Source organism: Giraffa tippelskirchi, chromosome 5, assembly GCF_054371585.1.
Source record: "Giraffa tippelskirchi isolate mGirTip1 chromosome 5, T2T-mGirTip1v1.2.pri, whole genome shotgun sequence".
Classification (NCBI taxonomy): domain Eukaryota; kingdom Metazoa; phylum Chordata; class Mammalia; order Artiodactyla; family Giraffidae; genus Giraffa; species Giraffa tippelskirchi.
Genome location: NC_137279.1, coordinates 13,601,084 through 13,625,948, shown reverse-complemented (window position 1 = coordinate 13,625,948; position 24,865 = coordinate 13,601,084). Strand labels below are relative to the sequence as shown.

The 24,865-nt window shown below is 38.0% G+C and overlaps 1 protein-coding gene across 1 annotated transcript in view; it reads left to right on the top strand.

Annotated features, from left to right (window-relative positions):
* HMCN1 (hemicentin 1) overlaps positions 1 to 24,865 on the top strand; it is a 521,571-nt gene that overhangs the window by 136,682 nt on the left and 360,024 nt on the right. Inside the window, exons 3-4 of the mRNA XM_081492191.1 lie at positions 10,562 to 10,720; positions 11,691 to 11,813. Of these exons, the coding sequence (XP_081348317.1) occupies positions 10,562 to 10,720; positions 11,691 to 11,813 (282 nt within the window). The remainder of the gene's footprint in view (positions 1 to 10,561; positions 10,721 to 11,690; positions 11,814 to 24,865) is intronic.

Below are 24,865 nucleotides of genomic sequence, written 5' to 3'. Positions count from 1 at the left end.
TAATATACATGTTTCAATGCTGTTCTCTCAGAACGTCCCACCCTTGGGAGAGTGTTTTTTTATCTAAAGCCTAGACTCCTAGAGAAAAAACTATAAACCTCACTTACAACAAAATGGAAAATTAAAGATTTTTAAAGTAAAAATTAATTTCTTTAATCAAATTAAAGAGTTAATCTTCTCAATCCAACTTGATCAGAAGCAGTTCTCAAGAAGCCATGTTTTTCCTTCTTAGGTCTTGAAAAAGTCTCAAGAATTGTGGAATCTTGATTTTGGTATTGACTTTGAGTATTATTTGCTCAGTTAACCCGTCAGCTGTTTGGAGCCCTTCCAGAAACTTATCAGTACCCCAGGCATCTCTAACATCAGTTAGAGATTTGATAGCACTGGCCTTTCCTCACCAGACAATACCTGGGGCTCCTGTGTGCAGTGTCTGGGACCCTCTGTTGGTGTTGGAGGCTGATAGGGACTTTCTTGAGCAGGCCTATCCCATTGTGATTACTGGTCCAGTCATTAGCTAAGTCCCTCAGGCTTCCTTATATAAACTTTAAACTAAGTCTCCATTCTTCTATATTCATGTTGATTTAAAGAAAAACAAACTCCCCAGGTAGCCACTGTCTATATATATTAGTCTCTTCCTTTGAGATGATCTAGATCTTAGTTTACCAATCTTGCTTAGTGACTACTTACTAGTTCTAAGAATAATGACTTGTCTATCTCAACTTCCATATAAATGCAATATTCATACATTATAATGATTTTATTAATAAAAATATGTTCTCTTGATAATTTTTTGTCAACACCTAATATACACAGTATAAATATATTTTTATCACCTTAAGTAAAAAGAATCACAGCAGTACAACTTCCTCAGTTAACTCAGAAACAAAGGTAATGTCAGTTATGCTGGAAACATAAAATCCATATGTGAGTGTTGGAGCAGAAAGGAAGAGAGAGATTTTAGTGGGCCAGGAGAGCCTGAGAAATTCAGAGGAACGGTAGAGAAAAGTGAAAGTGAAGTGGCTCAGTCATGTCTGACTCTTTGCGACCCCATGGACTCTAGCCTTGGTCCATGGGATTTTCAAGGCAAGAGTACTGGAGTGGGTTGCCATTTCCTTCTTCAGGGGATCTTCCTGACCCGGGGATGGAACCGTATCTCCTGCAATGACAGGCAGATTCTTTACCACTGAAGCCTCCTGGGAAGTCCTGTTCCAACCAGGAACCAGGGCAGTGTCTTAATTTGATGGGAAAAGAAAAAGGTCCCAATAGAAAGGTACAGAATGCTTGAAAAAGGAGGGAATTCTCTAAGTATCAGGAAAGAGGAGATGTACTGAAGTGTATTCTGATAATTCCAAGGTATCATTTTTGTAGTTTTCCATTTTTGCCTAGAGTTAACCCTGAACACGTCTGTAAGTCTTCTGATCACGAGAAGCTCTATGGTGGTATTTTTGTTGTGCTTGGTTACTTACATTCTGTTTCCCTCTTCAAATGACCATGTGTGTCACGCTGAGTCACTTCAGTCATGTCTGACTCTTTGCAACCCCATGGACTATAGCCCACCAGGCTCCTCTGTCTGTGGGATTCTCCAGGCAAGAAGACTGGAGTGGGTTGCTATGTTCTCCTCCAGGGGATCTTCCCGATCCAGGGATTGAACTCAGGCCTCTTATGTCTCCTGCATTGGCAGGCAGGTTCTATACCACTAGTGCCACCTGGGAAGACGTGAAAGGACCATGGTCTATTATAATTCATGTAAGTTATGAAGCTTTTGAAATATTTTAAAGTATGAAGACACAGTATTTTCTGATTTATTAATCAAGATATTGAGTGCCTGGTATATACATTCTTTTTAAAAATTTATTTTTAATTGGAGGAGATAAGTGCTTTACAATGTTGTATTGATTTCTGCCATACAACAACATGAATCAGCCATTAGTATACATATATCCCCTCCTTCTTGAGCCTCTCCCACCCCACTCCCCTATCCTACCTCTCTAGGTCATCACAGAGCACCAGGCTGAGCTCCCTGTGTTAGCGGCAACTTCGTACCAGTTATCTGTTTTACACATGGTGATGTAAATATTTCAATGCTACTCCCTCAACTCATCCCACCCTCTCCTTCCGCCTCTGTGTCCACAAGTCTGTTCTCTACGTCTGTGTCTCTGTTCCTGCCCTGCAAATAGGTTCGTCAGTACCATTTTTTAAATTCCATATATATGCGTTAATATTGTTTAAAGGCAAGTGAACTGAATATCCTCTTAAGGCTCAAAATGAAATAAGTTCCAATTAATGGAAAGATCAGTTTCAGAAGAGTTAGACCCTTACTACTGATGAGTGATAACCTGAAAGCCTGGAAATGGTCGTCATTGTTAAGCTTCAGTGTTGCTGGAACTGAGATCAGCAGTTCTTTGACACCTTGATTTGGATTCCATCTTCTTCAGCCTAGTAAAGGCAGCATGGTGGACTGCCTAGAATGTGGCATCTTCTTTTTTTGATTATGGAGATTTGAAGTCTGGACTCTGAAATATTCTGTCTCTTAGCATATCCATACCATATTTTCTACAAGTGATGAAGACCAAATGTCACTGATGCATTAGGATTCTACAGTCATTCTGATTTATTTCATACTTGCTTGGAAGCAACTTTAAATTAAATTCGATGTAATTTAATGGTTTCCACATGTACATTCTGTTTTCTTGGTTATAGAATCACACAACTGTATTTTTAGAAAGTGAACTGAGGGTTGTAAACTTTTGCACAGTTTATAACTGAGTTTCAATTCCAAAATTTTATACATAAAGGGAAAATTGTGCAAATAAGACATTCAAAACAGTGGATGTTCCATGTGAAAGGAATACAATTGCACTCTGAAACTAGGCTTAGTAAATGGTAGCTATGTTAGAATAAGGGTAAATGTTGTAATGCCAATGGTCAGTCTTTTGGACACAGAAATGAACCTACCAAAAATGTTTCATTTTTTTTGGTTGCTTTGAGTTAGGTGTAACTGGAAAACAATTGGTACAAACACTAATCCATTGAAAACAGATGATAATAGAATTGAAATGGTCTGGAAGAGAAATAATAAGGCATGGGCAAGGGCCCGCTTTGAGATTAATCTTCTTCCTTCTCTGATCCTTTGTTTGATGAGCATTTTCCCATTAGGTTTTGGGCAGAGACTTCATTTATCTTTAACTCCCGTCAGGGTTTAAAGGCTCAGTTTGTTCCAGTACTACTTCCACACTGTTTTGTATTTAGAAAAGACTACATGGTAATCTGTTTTATTACTCCCTTGACTAATAGGATTTCTAGTCATTTTTATTTAATCTTTTTTGACAAGAATTTATTTTCTGAACATAATTATCACTGTAATTCTGAAGTTAGTTTTCTTTTCCCTTTTAATCTCAAGAGCAGTTTCCTGTGAAAGGTCACATGCTTCTGATTTTTTTTTCTCTTTGTGTCTTTGGCAACTTGATCAATTGTAGCTATCAGTAGAATTATAAAGACAAAATGACGAATGAAACTACTAACACAAATTAGTTATGTTTCAGAGTTTAAATAAAAACACAATGTTAAGAGAGTTAGGCCCTTATATGTATTTAAAGAATTATGCAATTCAACACATTATGCAACTTTATATCCATCACAACTTTCACATATGTATGCAGGTTTATATGTGATACATATACATTGCTGTGTTCATTTTTATATATAAATATAAAATTTGACCTTACTATATTGGGAAGGGGTGGAGGATGGCAGGGAGGGAGGGGAAGAGAGAGAAAATGGCGGGGAAGGGAGATTTAGAGGAGTTAGTTTTACATACCACAGTACATATTCATGTATGTATTGCTTACTAAAGAGCAACTTTTGGCACTTTCATTCTTAGGAGACTTAGCTCTGGAATTTTATTACTTGAGTTGAGATGGTCCGGGCTTGGGTAAGCTCAGACTGAATATAGCAAGTAAGTATGTGTAGGTTGTGTCAAGATTGCTCTGTACAGTCTTATTCACCCACTACTCATTTGTTTATCCACTCATTCATCAAGCAACAATGGCATACTGAGTTCCCCATGAAACAATGGTCTAGTGGGAGGAAGCAGATAGATTATAAGTACAAGTCAGCAAATGTTGTAGTAAAAGAAAGCGCAATATTCTGTGGGCATCAGGAGAACAAGAATCTTTCTTCTGCTGCTTTTACAGTTGCTCTGATAAGCTACTTGCAGTCACAGAAGTTGAAGGAAATTAAATGCCTCACTGGAGTCTGTGTAGACTCTCAGGCCAGGCAAAATTGAGTTCAAATCCCTGCTCTTTTAGTTACTGGTTGTGTGATCCTGGGAAAGGGCTTTTTAAGATTTAGTGCTCTGTCAATAAATGTGCTAGAAATGATCTCTACTTCATAAATTGATGTAGAGAGTAAATAGCGTTGTGTATGAGATGCTGCTGTCTCAGTGCTTGGTGCAGAGTTGATATCCACTGAGTTAATACAAGTAGAGTGTCTTATTACCAACAGAAGTGTCAGGTAAATTAATGAGACTTTTCATAGGTTTAGGTTCATCAGTTCTAAGTTTCTCCATTGTAAATGTTTTATAGAATATTATTTTAGTTTTTTACTTGTTATGCAGGTAAAAACAGAAAACATTAAGACTTTTAAAGGACTGCCTTTAAAGTTTGGAACTAGAAACTTAAAACTGTTTGTTTTTATAGTTCAGTCACAATCCCATTGCCCTAATTTTATAATTTGTACATGAGTTTGACACAAATTAACCTAAGTATATGACTTGTGTGGCTTATTTATAAGCATGGACCTTGGACCTTTTGACAATGGTTCTCTCTAGTCCTGTTCTGACAAATGTGCCTTGTAGCTAAATTTAATGATCATAAGATCAGTTAATTATTTGGGAAACACTATTAGCAATCCTGTGAGTTAAGTTTCTGAGGTATTTTATACATTTATATAACTATATACAAATTTTATTTATAAACTTTGTATATAAGTAACATATATTTTAAACGAAGCAAATGATTTACAGATTTCTGGAGTAGATTTTAGTTTGATTCCTAACCCTTAGTAAATTAAAGCAACTTGAATTTTGTTTCTGATAACTTTCATAAAGGCAAAGTTCATGGAAGACTTTTAGATCAAAGCAACAACCTTACAAATAATGGTCAAGAATCCAGCCTACATAACTAAACCAAACATATTACTCTGAAGCAGTGCTCCAGAATGTGAGCCACATAGGTAATTTTAAAAAAACGGTTGAAAATAATTTTAATAATCCATGTAATCCATTATATTTAAAATGTTATCATTTTACCATGTCATCAGGATAAAGAATTAGTGCTTCTTCAGTTTTTAAATTTCAATTAATTAAAACAAAACATTCAGTTCCTCAGTTGCACTAACGATATTTTCAGTGCTCAGTCACATGTGGCTGGTTAGTGGTTATGATAATGAAAAGAAAGTGAAAGTGAAGTTGCTCAGTCATGTCTGACTCTTTGCGACCCCATGGACTGTAGTCTACCAGATTCCTCCGTCCATGGGATTTTCCAGGCAAGAATACTGGAGTGGGTTGCCATTTCCTTCTCCAGGAGATCTTCCTGACCCAGGGATTGAACCTGGGTCTCCTGCAATGTAGGCAGACGTTACCCTCTGAGTCACCAGGGAAGTTATGATAGTAGATAGCACAAAACCAAAGTCTTCCTTTTATAGCTGATTTTGGTGCTTATTTATGATTTAAAATGATTAGAAAATTAGACTCAAGTATTAGAGGCTTTTCTAAAGCTGTAATATTATATTTTAATTTCTTTTGGAAAAAAGAAACTTATTTTTCTTTTCAGGAACCCTCTTGTATAATGAGATAGGCAAACTTCCAAGGATTCTAGTGGTCTCTAGAGTCTACTCCTGGATGATGCTGAGGGATGAACATCCTGAGGTCCTCTTAGGATAAATTTGAATGCAAGTCAGGTGGCTCAGAGATTGTTCTTCACTAAGTAATTGGACAGCATTTTCATCATTCTTGCCATTCCTAGTATGTGTCTCTGGAGATGACTTAGCTGTTCTGATTTTTGGCCCACCGGCAGATGACTCCTCCTATGCCTTTGATACTAGATGACAGCAAAAAAATAAAAAAAAATTAAATTCATCTCTACTAGAGTTATTTACCACACAGCATTATTGTGTACTTGGCCACTTAACAAATGCTGTGAAATGGATTATTTATATAGTGATTTACTCTCAGGTGCACAGTATCAAGTACAACTGAGAAATCTCTTTTTTTTTTTTGCTTAAGCTTGTGAAAATACAATGAAAGTGAAAGTCGTTCAGTCATGTCTGGCTCTTTGCGACTCCATGGACTATACAGTTCATGGAATTCTCCAGGCCAGAATACTTGAGTGGGTATACTGGAGAGGGTAGCTGTTCCCTTCTCCAGGGGATCTTCCCAACCCAGGGAACGAATCCAGGTCTCCTGCATTGCAGGCAGATTCTTTACCAACTGTGCTATCAGGGAAGCCTGAAAATACAATAGAAATCTAACAAATTTTTGATCAGTCCAGGATATTCATTACCAATATGCAAAGTTGGCTACAAGAATAAATTATTCCTGGCCAACATACTAAAGTTACCAGTGTGCACAGTAGTTATTTCCCACTTTGCTAGTACACAAATGCTCATTCAAGGGCATTTGCTATATGCAATAATCTCCCCTCCCCCATAACTGTTATGTCATGGGAAGTGTATTACATTATTAAAGAAGAAAGCAAATTAGAGTCCGTCTGAAGAGTGAGTGTGGGAGTACTTCTGATTGGGAGAAAAGAGAACATTTTCAAGAGAGGAAGGCATATTATCTCAAACTTGGAAGGAAAATAGTTCAATCTGACAAATATTTACTCAGCAATTACTGTATGTCAGCAAATGCTATGATCTGAGGACTCAGGATTTAGCACACCATACTACCATCAAAGAGCTTATAGAAAATGGGAGATTTTAGATATGCATACATCTGTGAGGAATGTTTGATGGTTGAGATGAAACAGTAAAAAGAGTATTTAAGTGAAAATACTAAAGGAATTAAGGTGTGAAGCAAGGGGCATAATTAAAGAATAGAAAATAGATTAAAAGAAGCAATTTTTCCTCTCCAGTTTTATTGAGGTATAATTATTGTGACATACAGCACTGTATAGGGGCTTCCTTGGTGACTCAGTGGTAAAGAATCTGCCTGCAATGCAGGAGACCTGGGTTCGATCCCTGGAGAAGGGAATGGCAATTCACTCCAGTATTCTCACCTGGAGAATTCCATGGACAGAAGAGCCTGGCAGGCTGCCCCCCATGGGGTTGCAAAGAGTCTCAAAGAGATACAAAACCAGAGAGATATCTCTAGTTTTATATTTCTTTGTGCAAAGGTCACAAAGAGATGTAAAACCAGAGAAATAAAAGAATGTTTTCCCCTGTGATGAGAACTAAGTTTACTCTCAGCAACCTTCATATATAACATACAGCACTGTTGATTATATTTACTATGTTGTACCTTACGTTCCTAGTACTTATTTTAGTTGTATCTGCAAGGTGGTACCTTTTGACTACCTTCATTATGTTCCCCCTCCCCCTGCCTCTGGTAACCACAATCCGATTTCTTTTTCTATGGGTTCGTTTGTTTCTGAAATATAATTGATCTATGACACAATTCCTGTTACAAAATACGGTGATTTAATATTTCTCTACATTTCACGATGATTATCATGGTAAGTCTAGTTACCAAGGAAGCAGTTTTTGGAGAGGGAGCATCAGGAGATAGAAAGCTAGAGAGAGAATTTGACCCAACACAGTAGTTAATGAAAGATTTTAGTAGGAATATGATCTAGGCAGCTCTTTACTTCAGGAAATATAAAGTTTGGTGGTCGGAAGAGCAGAAGATTAGATAGGAGGCTATACTTGTAATACAATTAATGATAAGAAGAGTGAATTGTAGGAAGTAAAGGGGAAGGGAGGGAACAAATTCATAATGGATGGAGAAGGAAAATGGTTTGGCCACTGATTAGGTAAAGGAAGGTGGGGGAGGGGTCAGAGGTGACTCAGGATTTGAACTAAACCTCTAGGCAGGCAGTACCCAAAACAGGGACGATATGGTTGAGGAAAATATAATGAGTTCCATAGTAGATGCATTGAATTGTAGATACCTGTAAAACATCTAGAAGTAGAGATCTAAAAAGCAGTTGTAAATAGAAAGTTGAAATTTGGGAGATAGGTACAGTCTAAGGATATGCATATATAAGTTTTTGAGAACAGTATCACCTGTTAGACTAGATGCTGTGAAAATGCATTATCAGTAACAGAGGATAGGAAACATTTACTGCAAAAATAAAAGGACCTGCTAACTCAATAAAATTTCTGGGAGTTGATAGCTGTTATCTTCTCGAAATTCACTACAGCGTCCAGCCCCCTACTGTTTAATGACGTGATTTTTGATGTGTGACATTTTAAAGTGTGTCTCAGTTTCAGAAGTAATTTGTAACAGTTGGTGCTTGGTTCCAACTCATTCCATCGATGATGTTTAAAAGCTAAAAGCATTGAGTGGGATCCAGTGCAAGAAAAAAGATTCTTCAGGTGGTCCAGACTAAAGGGTAAACAATTCTGATGCTTGGTCTTGTATGACCCTGATGAGACCTGTGGTGCTCAGGGTATCTGTATCAAAATTCGAGACTGTTTGGAGTCCAGGGAAAGCCACAGTAGGAGAATCAAATAGAATTCCAAGAGTTTAGAATAAAGCCTTGTCAAGTAATTCTTTTCATTTTGAGAAAGAGCTCCCTCTTACTGGGTTCTGATGGACTGTGGAATCACAAGCCCTCCCACCCCAAAATGTTCCCAAGCTGCCCTGCTGTTCCTTTGATTGCCTTTTGTAGGCATGAGCTGCTTAAGTACAAGACGCCTTGGCTTCTTCATCTTTCTGTGCCTGAATCCTAGCAGGGTGTTTAAGCACTTACTCATTGCTCAAAACATACTGATTAAAAGTTCATTTCCTTGGCCCTGTAGTTATTGATATCTGCTAAGGAAACATGAGGAAAAAAATATATAAAATCACTACAATATATAATATGTATTATAGATATAATCATTCTACGATAGGTTTGTATTTATATCTTTAAAATAGAGGAAAATTTGAAAGAACATTAATGTTTAACAGTAGAGAAATGCCTGACTAAATTATGGGATGTAGACAGAATATTTCACAATCATTGAAAGCTGTGATTTTGGAAAAAACATTGATGACATGATAACATAAGTAGGATATAGTCTTAAATTTAAAATATAATGTATAACACTGTAAACACAGCATGCTCAGAGTTCTATCTTTAAATTCATATGTGCTTGAAGGAAATATATGTGGCAGGAATTCCTCTTAGGGCGAGGGCTGTTTTTGTTTAGGATGATATATTGAGCCTAGTAGTAGCGTGTGCTCAGCTGTGTCCGACTATTTGCAACCCCATGGACAATAGCCCGTCAGTCTCCTCTGTCTATGGAATTTTCCAGGCAAGAATACTGGAATGGGTTGCCATGCCCTCCTCAGGGGATCTTACCAACCCTGAGTTTGAACCCACATCTCTTGCATCTCCAGTATTGACAAGTGGATTCTTTACTGCCAGCACCATCTGGGAAGCTTGCTGCTGCTGCTAAATCGCTTCAGTTGTGTCCGACTCTGTGCGACCCCATAGACGGCAGCCCACCAGGCTCTCCCGTCCCTGGGATTCTCCAGGCAAGAACACTGGAGTGGGTTGCCATTTCCTTCTTATTTCGAGCCTAATACAATAGCAAATAAAGCACAGAGATTATGTGTTAGTAGTCAAAATGAAGCAGAGTGGAAAGAGTTACAAAGGGGCTGTACGTTACATAAGGTGGTCATGGAGGTTTTCTCTGATTGGTCATATCAGAGCAGAAACTTGGGTTATAGGAGATAAACCAGTCTGTTTGTTTGCTGGTGAAAATGATAATCCAGTAAAAAGAAAAAATTTGACAGTGGAATGGAGAGAAGGGATGGTCACAGGAACTGTGTCCTTGATTAGGCACCAGTGAGAAGTTAGCCTTAGCTGTGAGTGAAATTATTCCTTCACCATGAAGGCAAGGCATGTGGCTACTATTACTGTAGGTTAGTAGGTATTGGAGTGGGAGTTTATGAAAGTTCTCTATTGATTGCTTCTGTCTTCCCAGTACAACAGAGGGAAGGTCATGAAATAAGAGTCAGAATAAGAGAAGAGGAGATATATGAAATAGTCATGTATGAGAATGGGAGTCAATCAATATTTAATTACAAAGTGTATAACAATTTCTATTATTTTGTGTATCTGGGGTGAATTTTTTATTTATCTGTAAGTATGGGCTTTTTGTTTTTTTTGTCTCCACATCACTTTATGTCTTTTCCATCTCCTTGTAACCAAAGTGGTTAATCCAGTGGCAAACGGACAGAAAATAGAAATGAAGAGAACTTTCTTGGTCCTTGAGCTTCTAAGGCAATTTGTCATAACTGTCTCTTTTCTGCTAGTGAAATAATAGGATTTTTCTCACTGTTTCTCAACAGGGTGGTGGTGACTGTCCAGAAATGAGTATCGGAGCTATAAAAATTGCCTTGGAAATTTCTCTTCCTGGGTCTTTCATCTATGTTTTCACTGATGCGCGATCCAAGGATTATCAACTCACTCATGAGGTGCTGCAGCTTATCCAACAGAAACAGTCACAGGTGAGTAGGAGTCAACCTTCCACCCCCAAATTATCCATCTGAATGCAGCTGTAAGAAATACAGCATGTAAGAGATTGCCTCCCTTCGCACTATCCCATGTGTGGCAAATGTCAATAACTACAATTATGGATCCATATATAAGGGCTCCAATATGTATGTATGTGTCACTTAATGTAAATGGATATGTGGTATTTGTACATAGCATGTAAATGCATTGTTTCACAATATGGAAAAGAAATGATCAGGGTTTAATTAAGATGTTTGTTATCATCTTATCCATATAACTGACAAAAGCATAGCCCTAACAGAAAAAGCCTGTATTTCCAATGTCACCTTCTATGTGAAATCTTGTCTGAGTCAATTACTCATTGTATCAGTTAGCTATTGCTGAGTAACAAGCTGTTCTAACTCTCAGTGACTTAAAACAATAGTCATGTATTTCTCACATGTTTGTCAGGCTCAGTTGCCCTAGGCTCTGCTTGCTCACTTGTGTATCTAGGCATAGATTGGTTTTGGCTTGTCTCAGCTGATCTCTGGGTGACTTGGCCCTTCCTTGAAAGTTTCTCTACCTCTTTCTAAGACCAGTAATCTAGTTTAGGCATGATCTTGTCATGACCAAGGCAGAAACACTAAGAGATCAAGTGGAAATACACAAGGCCTCTTGAGTGTCAGTGAACCAGTAGAATGCTCATTTTGCCTTGTGCTTATGGCCAAAACAAGTCAGATTTCCAAGCTTTGATTCAAAGATGACAAAGTAAACTTTACCTCTTTTGTAAGATTAGCTTCAAGATCACCTGTAAATTGCGTGAATCGGGAAGATATATGTATATACACACACACATACATATATACATACATACACATATCTCCCACTTGCCTGGCAGTATGTTAATATACAGTAAGTGCTCAATAACCATATGGTGATTTCCCCAAATCCTTTAAATTATCTTCTTTTTTTCAAAAACTGTAGGTGGTATTTGTGCTTACTGGAGATTGTGATGACAGAAGCCATATTGGATACAGAGTCTATGAAGAAATTGCCTCTACAAGTTCTGGTCAAGTGTTCCATCTGGACAAAAAACAAGTTAATGAGGTCAGTTGAATAAAGTGGGTCTACTTTATTACTCACTACCTTATCAACATCAGTTGGGCAAACCTAATTGTGTCAGTTTTGATTTCAAGAAAAATTAAAACAAAAAGGCTTTGCCCCCTGGGCCACGCGTTAATAAAGGCATTAAACTGATGTGCAGAAGCATAGGTTTATCTGGTACTAATTTCTAGACAGTGTTATGCTATACTGATAAGTTATTTAGATTTGATTATACATTTATTTAAAATTCATTTAGCAGAACTTGAAAATTTTTGTAGTTTTTATTGTTTAGTAAGGTTAGTTTGTATTTCTGTTGTAAAGCTTTTGGATAACTGGCAAAATGAGGCTTGATTTGACTCTTCCTTGACTCATTTTACATTTGTTCACTAAACTAGAATATAAGAAGTTAGTTATTGAGCCAAATTCTAATGAAGTTTGATCTCTAAAATAAAAAATAAAAACTATCGCTCAATAACTATATACTTATCTAAAAATTTTTATGATAGTCTACAATGTATATATTAAGAAAATCTTTGTAGTTTCTAAAAATGTGTTTGAGATATGTTTAATTGTCATGATTCTCTCTTTCTTTCTGTTACCTTGCCTTGACCCTAACTGTGATGATAAGATTTTGTTTACTTACTTATTTGGCTCCTGGGTAAGTTTCTAGGAACACACTAAAACAAAGATAAGATATTACATTTGCATAATTCATGTTTGATTTGATGTGGTCAGGGTATCTATACAAATTTTGTTTTTTTGTTTGTCATTACTGAAATTAGTATCAAAATTTTTTTTAACAATTTTCAACTATTGAAGAATAATAGCGTGATTAACTGTATTGTGTGTGTTTATATAAACATACATACCTAAATATATATCGACAGATATATACACACATACTCATATATATGCATACATACACGTGGCTGCTGCTGCTGCTAAGTCACTTCAGTCGTGTCCGACTCTGTGCGACCCCATAGATGGAAGCCCACTAGGCTCCCCCGTCCCTGGGATTCTCCAGGCAAGAACACTGGAGTGGGTTGCCATTTCCTTCTCCAGTGCATGAAAGTGAAAAGTGAAAGTGAAATCACATACAAGTGGATGTGTGTGTGTTCTTATTTTCCTCTTTTTTTGTGATCTAATATGTGGTAAATACTTAAGTTTCTGATATGAGCTAAGAAGATGGGTTTTTTCTTTGTAACACAGGATTTTACATATATATAATACATATATTATATATAAATTTATATTTTTATAAAAATAAATTTATGTATATATTTATAATATATATAAGCTGATAAATGTATATTTTATAAATGTATAAGTTTACATATATAAATTTATATATTTATATATAAAATATCTGGAGCATATTATGCTTAGTCAAATAAGACAGAGAAAGACAAATACCATATATTTTCACTTATATGTGGAATCTAAAAATAATAATACAAATGGACAGATGTAACAGAACAGAAACGGACCCACAGAGAACGAATTTGTGATTATCGGAGGGGAATGGGTGGGGAGAGGGCAAAATAGGTGAAGGGATTTAAAAGGTACAAACTTATAAGCGTAAAATAAATAAGTTTTAAGGATATAATGGACAGCACAGGGAATATAGTCAATAAACAAATTCTGTTCATTTCATGACAGACTCCCTTGTCTTGAAAGAAATGGCTCATGAAGCCATTAGATCATGAAGAGTTCCTATTAGATCATGAAGGAACTAACGGCACATTGCAAATTTCTAGGATAAATAATTTAGTTAAAATATTTATTAATATATGATATACAAACATGGAAGGTTACTTTAGTGTAAACAAATTTTCTTGTAAGAAACAGCCTTTGGAGGAAACTATGGCTTGAGTCCATATTGTGTCCATTGTGGTAGTTTACTCACTAAGTCATGTCTGACTCTGCAACGTCATGGACTGTAGCCTGCTAGCCTCCTCTGTCATGGGATTCTCCAGGCAAGAATACTGGAGTGGGTTGCTATTTCCTTCTCCAGAGGATCTTTCCAACCCAGGAGTTGAATCCGGGACTGCTGTGTTGCAGGCAGATTCTTTACTGACTGAGCTATGAGGGAAGCGTCCCTGAGCTTTGAGGGAAGCTATGAGGAAAGTGTCCCTCAGTGTCCACTGTAGCAATTCAGAAATGCCTGGGCAGGTCTGACAACTACAGGGGGAGACCTTAACAGTTATTTGAATAAACATCTGCATGAGAGTTTGGGAGCCTGAAGTTGGAGAAGCATGCAAGGTGTCTCTGGAACTAGGTTTCTTGTCCCTTGACCTTGTGCTTGACCCTAATGATGGGAATGTCACCATTTGGAGTAGTTTTTAACCTGGGATTATATAAGACTCTGGGGTACAAGTCAATATCATTAGCATGAAGTAGGGCATTGTGGAGAAGAGCATCCTTCTCTCTTATATCAGTGAGGATACCACCCACTTAAGGAGTTGTGAGACTTTTGAGGAAGTGGTAGTGGTGTTCAGTGCAGACAGATGGGGCATTGATGGCAACACAGTATACCATGCCCAGAGGACAGGGTGGTTCCCAGCCGAAGGTACTACAGAAGAGAAGAGGTGAGAAGAGTCACGGCCATGGTCAGCAAGCGCCTGGTGCATTTGAAATAGCAGCTGACTGAACCTGCAGGCGTAACTTGGAGATTCTCAAAACAAGTTGGATAAACTTCTAGACCTTTGCCAACAAAGGTCCGTTTAGTCAAGGCTATGGTTTTTCCAGTAGTCAGGTAATGGATGTGAGAGTTGGAATATAAAGAAAGCTGAGTACCTAAGAATAGATGCTTTTGAACTGTGGTATTGGAGAAGACTCTTGAGAGTCCCTTGGACTGCAAGGAGATCCAACCAGTCCATCCTAAAGGAGATCAGTCCTGAACATTCATTGGAACTACTGATGTTGAAGCTGAAACTCCAATAATTTGGCCATCTGATGTGAAGAACTGACTCCTTGGAAAAGACCCTGATGATGGGAAAGGCAGGAGGAGAAGGGGACGACAGAGGATGAGATGGTTGGATGGCGTCACCGACTCAATGGACATGAGTTTGAGTAAACTCCAGGAGTTGGTGGATGGACAGGGAGGCCTGGCGTGCTGCAGTCCATGGGGTTGCAAAGAATCGGACATGACTGAGCGACTGAACGGAACTGAACTGAAACTTCTAGGGAGGACCTTAGAACTTTATTGTTGGATTTCCCTTGTGGCTTGGTGGTAAAGTATCCACCTGCCAGTGTAGGAGACTCAGGTTCGACCTCTGGGTCCGGAATATCCTCTGGAGAAGGAAATGGCAACCCACTCCAGTATCTTCTTGGGAAAACCCATGGATAGAGGAGCCTGGTGAGCTACAATACATGGGGTCATAAAGAGTTGGACACGATTTAGAGATTAAATGATGATAAACATAGGACATTATTAGGATTGGGTCCCAGAGCTAGAATATAACCTTGTCTTGTCCCATTAGTGTGGCAATTTATATTCATATACTCAGAGAAAATTGATATATGAAAAATTGAAAGTACTGTTGTCTTAAATGAAGGTTATAAGCCCTACAAAGATATAGACTTTCTTATTAGACAAATGAGGTGATGCATAGTCCTAAGAAAGAATTCTGTTGTTCAGTCACTTAGTTGTGTCTGACTCTCCTTGACCCCATGGACTGCAACACACCAGTCTTCCCTGTCCTTCACTATCTCCTGGAGTTTGCTCAAACTCATGTTCTTTGAGTCAATGATACCATCCAACCATCTCATCCTCTATTGCCCTCTTCCCCTTGTGTTTTCAGTCTTTCCCAGCATCAGGGTCTTTTCCATTGAGTCAGTTCTTCACATCAGGTGGCCAAAGTATTGGAGCTTCAGCTTCAGCATCAGTCCTTCCAATGAAGATTCAGGGTTGATTTCCTTTAGGATGGACTGGTTGGACCTTGCAGTCCAAAGGACTCTCAAGTGTCTTCTCCAGCACCACAGTTCAAAAGCATCAGTACTTCTGCACTCAGCCTTCTTTATGGTCCAAATTACCAAATAATTTATAGGAATAACAGTTTAAAAATTTTGGTATAAATTACAGAAAATTGTATGGATGTAGATATATAACAGAAATTTAACCCACTGCTATGTTAATAGTCTGTTTCTCCCAGATTATCAGTTGATACTCAGATCTTTAAATTCAGCTAGGCAGAAGAGGACTAGATAAAAGCATTACTGAAACTGCCCATTTTTATAAGCTGGAGTTTAATGCCAGCAGAGATGGACCTTAATGTTTATGTCAACCATAGCATTTCCAATCCCCCTTTCAGTTGGTTCATGAAAGGTCATTAAATCTCAAGAGACTTAGCTAAGGTTGTCTTGGAAAAGATATTTTCTGGATATTGTCCTGCATGGATGTAAATCCCAAGTCTGGTGCAAGCATCTTCATACAAGTCTGAGCTGGAAATAAATATGAAGTGAAGTTGCTTAGTCGTGTCCGACTCTTTGCGACCCCATGGACTGTAGCCTACCAGGCTCCTCAGTCCATGGAATTTTTCAGGCAATAGTACTGGAGTGGGTTGCTATTTCCTTCTCCAGGGGATTTTCCCGACCCAGGGATCGAACCCGGGTCTCCCGCACTGCAGGCAGACACTTTACCATCTGAGCCACCAAGGAAGCCCCTGGAAATAAATATGAGGGGGATTAAAGAGCTAAGGAAGTCCAGAGCCTTTAGATTAAGTCAATATTCAGACCATCCTACCTCTAAGCCCAAGGATTAAGGAAGTGATCTTTTTGTTTGTTACTTTGTGGCTCAGCTGGTAAAGAATCTGCCTGCAATGCAGGAGACCTGGGTTCGATCTCTGGGTTGGGAAGATCCCCTGGAGAAGGGAAAGGCTACCCACTCCAGTATTTTGGCCTGGAGAATTCTATGGGCTGTATAGTCCATGGGGTCACAAAGGGTCAGACATGTCTGAATGACTTTCACTTCACTTCTTTTTGTTTAAGCCAGTTAGAGTTGAATATTATGGTACCTTAAAAATAAATGCATCCTAACTTATAAAAGTGAAAAGTGAAAGTGAAAGTGATTCAGACGTGTCCAACTCTTGTGACCTCATGGACTACATAGTCCATGGAATTCTCCAGGCCAGAATACTGGAATGAGTACCCTATTCCTTCTCCTATGGATCTTCCCAACCCAGGAATTGAACCGGAGTCTCCTGCATTGCAGGCAGATTCTTTACCAACTGAACTATCAGGGAAGTCCTCCTAACTGATAAGAGTTCTGTATTTTTGTGTGACATGGTCTCTGTAAGTCCCAGTTTCTTTGTAAAAGAAAGGATAAATGGGGATATGTAAATATAAAATGGGGATAGTAGAATTATACATTTCAGGAAGTTGTTATCATATTAAATGAGATAATGTGTATAAAATGTTCCTCCCAAGTTCCAATATAGGGTAAGTGCCCAATAAATGTTAACTAGTATTGTTTTAATCCTTATAATGTTGTTATTTTGCTTTCAAAGTAGGGAAATTGTGCCACTGTGTTTGTTAGAAACCAGATGGCTCGTTGTTGTTGCTGGGAAATAAATTTGAGTGGGACAGTCTGGGAAGAGGCTGGAGAGATGGTTCTTTTTTTGATGTGTGTAAAAGAGATATTCTGAAGGGGTTTCTGGAGCCCCATAAGCCAATATATTCCTTAAAGCCACCAAAGTAAGTGATTTTTTTTTTTTTAAACAAAAAGCAGAATGACAGTGTTAAAATTGGATTTGCAAAATTTTTAGCATGTAATTTAGCCATTTCTCTTTTCTAATTGTTCCAGATTCTCCTATTATGTAAATATTATAAACTCTAAGGAACCTGGATGCTATAATGATGTCTGTACATTTAATGGGTATAAGAACTGCGGTGAAGTCATACACATACTGAGTCCTTTCATTTTAATGGAGTGATTTTCTTCATCTTTTGTTTCCAAAGGAATCTGTTGAGTATTATGCTTTATCCTCCTAACCCAGTTCATCAGTTTCCTAAGCGAGCAGGTTATATTTTGTGTCAACTCTCTCAAGATTACTTGAAGCTTTTTTCTTTCTTCCTGTTCATTTTTTTGGAAAAGATCTAGGTATCTTTCATCTTTATTTAACATAAAAGAGAAACCAAAGAAAAGGAAGTATTTGGCGGAGCATCAGGCGTATATAAATCATTGTGTGGTATTACTCTTTGGCAATACAAGTTAAGACACAAAGATGTACTTAATTCACCTTTGAAGACGGAAAAGGAACTGAACAGTCTAAGTTTTTCATTTCTTTGTAAACTGGGTGATTGTCAGTGATCCAATTAATGCTTCCTAGGTTTAAGTTCAATTTTGAAATCTCAAAGTTACCCACAGATGTTATGTTCTTGTATCCAAGAACCTAACACAAAAGATCCGTCATCCAATGGGTAATTCAGTTGTTCTGTTTCCCAATCTTTTCTCTCCACCTCTTCCAGCTGATGTCTTCAAATATCTCCGTTGCCATCCCCCGCCCCCAAACCTCTCCCTCTATATCCCACACTTGTAGATTGCTTTTATTCCCCACTCCTAACTAATGCTGGCTAGCTGACTATGTTATAGCAGAAAGAAATTTTATTAAATAAAGAAATAATTGTCAAAAAATTTACATTTTTGAAAGAAGTCAATGATGATATTTAGAAGTCCCATGAGACTACATCTTAATGACTATCCTATCATATAACTTGCAAGTTGTCGGTGTAGGATGTTTTAATTCCAACATTCCTTTTTAATACCCACGGCTTTCTTCTAGAGTGGTGTTCTGTGCTACTCTGTTTGGCCTGGACACATTCCTGTTGATTTTCTATCAGACATGAAAGACTCCTGTAACTCTTTCCTTTCCTTGGTGTAATGTAAGAAAATACACTGTGTGATTAAGAAAATGATACCAAAGCAGGATGATTGAGTGCTTGCTATGGCCACTAAGCAAGAGCTGAATTTGATTTTACTTCATTTCACTTAATCCTTACTACTGCCTATAAGAAAGACATCATGAAACAGAGGCTCTGTATCAACCTAGAGGAGTGGGATGGGGCAGGAGATGGGAGGGAAGTTCAAAAGGGAGGGGATATATGTATACCTATGGCTGATTCAGGTTGAGGTTTGACAAAAAACAACAAAATTCTGTAAAGCAATTATCCTTCAATAAAAAAATAAAAAAAAAAGACACCATGAACATCACCTCTATTTCACGCATGAGGGAAAGAGGCATAGGGAGGCAGACCATCTTACTCAGGGTTAAACTGCTGCTGGCTGTAAATGTCTGAATGTAGGGGACATACACATTCTTTATCCTGAAACCTCACCCATAACCACTGTGAATCCTGCTTCTGATTTCCTCTTTTGTTTTTATCAGAGGATGCAGTTTTAACAATAAAGTGACACATCAGAGATTCCATCCTGATTCATTTGTTCAGCACATGATTGAGCTACTGGATGCTAGTCACACACTGAGCACTGGGAAAGCAAGGTCTTCGAAGTTTCTTCATTGATAGATAGGATAGAGCCACATGAGATTAAGCAAATAGGGAAATTTCAATAGTTGTTGCTGTTGTTCAGTCACTCAGTTGTGTCCAGCTCTTTGTGACCCCGTGGACTGCAGCATGCCAGGCTTCCCTGTCCATCACCAACTCTGGGAGCTTGCTCAAACTCGTGTCCATTGAATCAGTGATGCCATCCAACCATCTCATCCTCTGTCGTCCCCTTCTCCTCCTACCTTCAGTCTTCCCCAGCATCAGGGCCTTTTTCCAATAGTCCGCTCTTTGCATCAGGTGGCTGAAGTATTGGAACTTCAGCATCAGTCCTTTCAATGAATATTCAGAAATGATTTTCTTTAGGATTGACTGGTTTGATCTCCTTGCAGTTCAAGGGACTCTCAAGAGTCTTCTCCAACACCACAATTCAAAAGCATCAATTCTTCAATGCACAGCATTCTCTATGGTCCAGCTCTCACATCCATACATGACAACTGGAAAAACCATAGCTTTGAGTATACAGAACTTTGTTGGTAAAGTAATGTCTCTGCTTTTTAATATGTTGTCTATGTTGGTCATAGCTTTTCTTCCAAGGAGCAGGTGTCTTTTACTTTTATGGCTACAGTCACCATCCACAGTGATTTTGGAGCCCAAGAAAATAAAGTCTGTTGCTGTTTCCATTGTTTCCCCATCTATTTGCCATGAAGTGTTGAGACCAGATGCCATGATCTTAATTTTTTGACTGTTGAGTTTTAAGCCAGATTTTTCACTCTCCTCGGTAGTACCCAGCACAATAGACTTGGACATTGGATCTAAATTGACTACCCTCTACTTTATAAGGGATTGGAAAGGCACTGAAAATGCTGTCTACTTTTCTTTGAATAAGTGGCAGGGTAGTAAAAGTCCAAGGTATTAGGAATCTCAGTTCTAAGTTCTCCTCCCCCATATGCAAGAGTGTCCCAGCCACTGCTGAAGCCAATGTGCCCTGGGAGTTTACCAGGAACTTTCTTACAGCAGTAAGGAGAGAGAGATGTCATCCCAGAATTTTTATTGTAAGAATGATTAAAGAAGCAGGATATCAGTAATTATCTGAGCAGAAAAGAGATGGCTCACTAAGCGGGGGCAAAAGAAAGTTTAGTGAATAACGGACTACCAAGGTGTGGGCAGGGCTAAGCGCAGCCAACAGGCAGTGTTGAAGCATTGAGTGTCCAGCAACAATAGAGGAGAGAGCTTGGACCAGCACCCAGGGAGATCGAGGTTGAGATCCTCTGACAGACAAACTGCAGCCGTGGAGGATAAAGCCTGGGGAATCCTCCTTCATGCTTTTCATTTCACCCAGTCTAACTGGAAGCTGGGACACCACGGAGCCCCTAGTGAAGCAGTTCTTAAAGGTCAGCATCCCTGGATGCAAAGCCTAATGGAGAAGGGCAGAGAATTGATCTGGAGGGGCAAAAGCAAAGTTTCTAGCACAAGCAGAACTGTGCAGTAAAGACTCCAGGCCCTGGGACCACGACTCATATCCCAGCCATGTGATGTTACATAAGTTACACAGCCTTTCTCTCTGTTTCCTCATCTGAAAAAGAGGAGAATGATAGTACCTATCTGAAAGTTATTGTATTTAGAATAAATACAATATTAACCAATAAATATTAACTTATTATTTTTATTTAGTGATGCATTTTAATCAAAATATTCCAGCAACGTTTTAAAAATTTTTCCTGAAACAAATACGCATTTAGTGTCCCATGTGTGGTGAGATAACCAAAGGTATTATGCTATGATGGGGCTTTAGGATCTCAGAGATCTGGATTTAAATGAGTACTCTGCCTTTAGCTAGTTGGAAACTTTCTGTAACTTCCCTGAGATTTTCTTCATGTGATAACAGGCATACTAATTAACTCACAGGACTGCCATGAAGCTTAAATAAAATAAGAGATACATGTAATAAGCCGAATAGAGTCCCAGGAGAATGGAACTCAGCGAGCCTGGAGGTCCTCCTACGCCAGAGGGAACCTATGATTTTGCTTTTATTGTAGGTCCTTGGGATGTCCTTCTCCTATGGGGTATTTTGGTGAGCCCCACCTTTACAAATAAATACCTAAGGAAGAATGAACTCAGACTGGTAAAGGCTTTGTGAGATTCTCAAATACTTACAATTGCCCTGTATTTGTCATGTTTTCTTATTTTCACATCGCAGTAAAACCGTTTAAAGGTAAAGGGTTTAACTGCTTATTGTGGTAATAATAATAGTATGAATTAATTGTCGTAATAATATAGGTCACCCCTAGAGAGTGCTTATTATATTCCAGGTACTATGCTGAGTGCATTCCTTTAATCATCACAGATCTATGGGCATTAGAAAAATGCTTAAACAGTAAGTTATGTTATTTTTTGCACCCCCCGCAATGTACCTATGGCCTCATTTAATCGTATTTGTAACCTATAAAACACTAGTGATGATAATAACATGATAAGCACTCTCAGGAAGCTCTGAAGAGAATAAATCCCACTTGCTTGAGTCTACCTTAGAGTCAGCCTGTGTAGTTGCAGCTGCAGAGAAGAGAGGAAAGTGGGAAGAGTCCCTGGATGCCCTGCATGGAAAGAAGCAGGGGCAGGTGATTGGGCGGAGAAGTGTCCTGGAGCTGAGGAGCAGACAGGTTCATGGAGTTCTGGAGGAAGACAGAACAGATGATCATCTTTCTGTATGTAACATGTATTGAGACTCTAAAGAAAACATCTTTATTTGTTTTCACTGGGAAGGGAAGAGTTGCACTTACTAGCTATTTCAGAGGCAGTAACTGAAACCCAAGAAAATGACGTTTCAATTGGCAACTGATCAGGTGAAAAATATGAACAACCTGGCAACCAAGGGCCTCATTGATCAGAAATTACTGGATATATTTCTCTTGTGAATTTTGTACTCCTTTTCCTTGAGGTCAGTATTGATATTAGAAAAGCTGTAAGCTTTTGCTGGAGGATGAATTCAGCACAGCCCCTTCCTGCAATATTGCTAAAGGCTACTTATGATTAGAATTCAGAGCAAGAGCTTTCCGTATATGAGCTTAATGATGAGACTCTGAAACCCAGGGTTTTCAACAGTTAGTGCTCCAAAATGAGGTATCTGCCATTTTCTTTTCCTCTGTTTCAAGTTTCACTCCAGTCATTATTTCAAAAACATAACCTTGTTGCTGACCTTGAAAATAAGTAGGAACGGGTGTTTCCTCTGAAATTTGAAAATGTATGAGATGGTTATAACACCTAGAAAGCTTCAGGAAATGTGTGAAAAGAGCACATAAATGTTTCCACTTGTTCCTTCTTTGAATTCACCTAATTAAGTATTGAAAATGAAGTGGAGAGCTCAGAGCTCATATTTTAAAATAATATGGATATCTCTACCTCCTCAAAAATACCAAAAAAGGAATACATACCTTAGTTCCAGTGGAATGCTTTCTTCCTTTATTATTATGCCGATTGACATATTGTCATGAGTGTGTGCTGGATACACACACTCTTGTCACTATCTTATCACTCCAGGGCACCTGGGAGTGCTTTACAGGTCACCAAGATGGTTAAATGAAGCCATGTGTACTTTATGGTTTCAGTTGTTTAGAAAAAACCAAAATATAACATAATTTATTGTTTAAAAAACTATTTATTGCTCACAGGCCTCTGAGAATGGGAACAGTTTTTCAAGATGGCATTTAAAGTGTGCATAATAAATAATATTCCCTGCATGTGGGGGGAAAAAGATGACTGTTCTCAATAGAATCTTATTTAGGCAGAATATACCAAGAGTCAAAAAGAGCCCCTTCTCCAATGTGAAATACTGGGAAATAGGGAGTATTTAAAAGATATGCTCTGTAAGGAAAATGAGAATTCCACCTTTCATTTCATGGTTTAATTTTCCATGTTGGCTCTGGGAAATGTTTGAAGCACTAGTTACAAAGTGTGGTGGTACTTTCTGTAAGGGCCGTGGGAGTCATACCCACGAAACAAAGCTCCCTGCCTATGAAAGGTAAAGACAGTCGTGATATTTCATCGCTGGCATTACTTGTCTACAAAACTCAGAAAACGAATGGATACCACTCACTAAATTTTCTTTCTAAAATGCCAAAATAAAGCAAAGAGAAAGGAGAAAAGAAGCTATTATAAATGCCTGAAAGAACATTTCTTAAGAAAAATAATGTTATTTAAAGGCAAATGTTAGCCATAGGTTATATGCATTCAACAGGATGAAAATAAGTAGAAAAAGAAATAAACTTGTTTACTTAACTGATTGTTTTTTTAATGTGCATTGCAAAATTTTTTAAAATACTTTTTGTTTTTTATCAGGGTATTGCCAGTTAACAGTGTTGTGATAGTTTCAGGTGAACAATGTAGCTGGTTCTATTTTGATTTTTGTTCAGTTGCTCAGTCGTGTCCGACTTTTTGTGTCCCCATGGACAGTATCTCACCAGGCTCCTCTGTCCATGGGATTTTCCAGGCAAGAATATTGGAGTGGATTGCCATTTTCTTCTCCATTTTGATTAGAAACTGAGGTAAAATATCAAACTGAGATGTCATCTTTAATTGAATCAGTTACTTGCATATCTAATTCTAGGTTTGCAGGAGTCTTATCAAAAAGTTGTAGTGTCAGTCTCAGTCTTTGAAAAATTTATTCAAATCTGCACTGACTTGAAAGAAACAGTCTGTTTTCTCCATTTAGAAGACTTGATGGAAACTAAAAATTTAAGCTGAGAGAAAAAAATGTCCCAAATGCTTGATATTTAAAACTGAAATAACGAATTAGCCTCTGAAATCACTGATCTTGTTCTCTTGAAGAGTTTCGATCGGGAACCACAAAGGAACACAAGAAAATATGAAGAAAATTATTGAAGCAGATAAAATTCTACTGAGCCATTTTCATAGAGCCTCAACAATTTGGATATTTCCTTTCATATTTTATCTATTTAAAATTTAAATGTTCCTTTTAAAGTTTTTTGTTTAGAGAAAGCATGTGTCTCCGTCACTGTCTATGTACACACATAAAATATATATGTCAGAGTATATCTGATCTTATTTCAGAAAGAACAAAAGAACTAACACATTTAAGAGATTATATACCTGTTGTTTAAAAAAATACTATATTTTATATAGATTTATATTATTGTTAAAGCAATTACAAAGCAATAAGGATTTACTGTGTAGCACAGGGAACTATAATATCTTGTAATAACCTATAATGGAAAATAATCTGAAAAAGTATATATATGTACATATATATAAATATATACACACACATTTATGTATATATATACATATATATATACATATATACATATATGGGACTTCGCTGATGGCTCAGTTGGTAAGTAATCTGCCTGCAATGTAGGAGACCTGACTTTGATCCCTGGGTTGGGAAGATCCCCTGGAGAAGAGAATGGCAACCCACTCTAGTATTCTTGCCTGGAGAATGCCATGGACAGAGGAGCCTGGTAGGCTGCAGGCCCTGGGGTCACAAAGAGTCAGACACGACTGAGCAACTAACACTTTCTTTGACATACATATATATA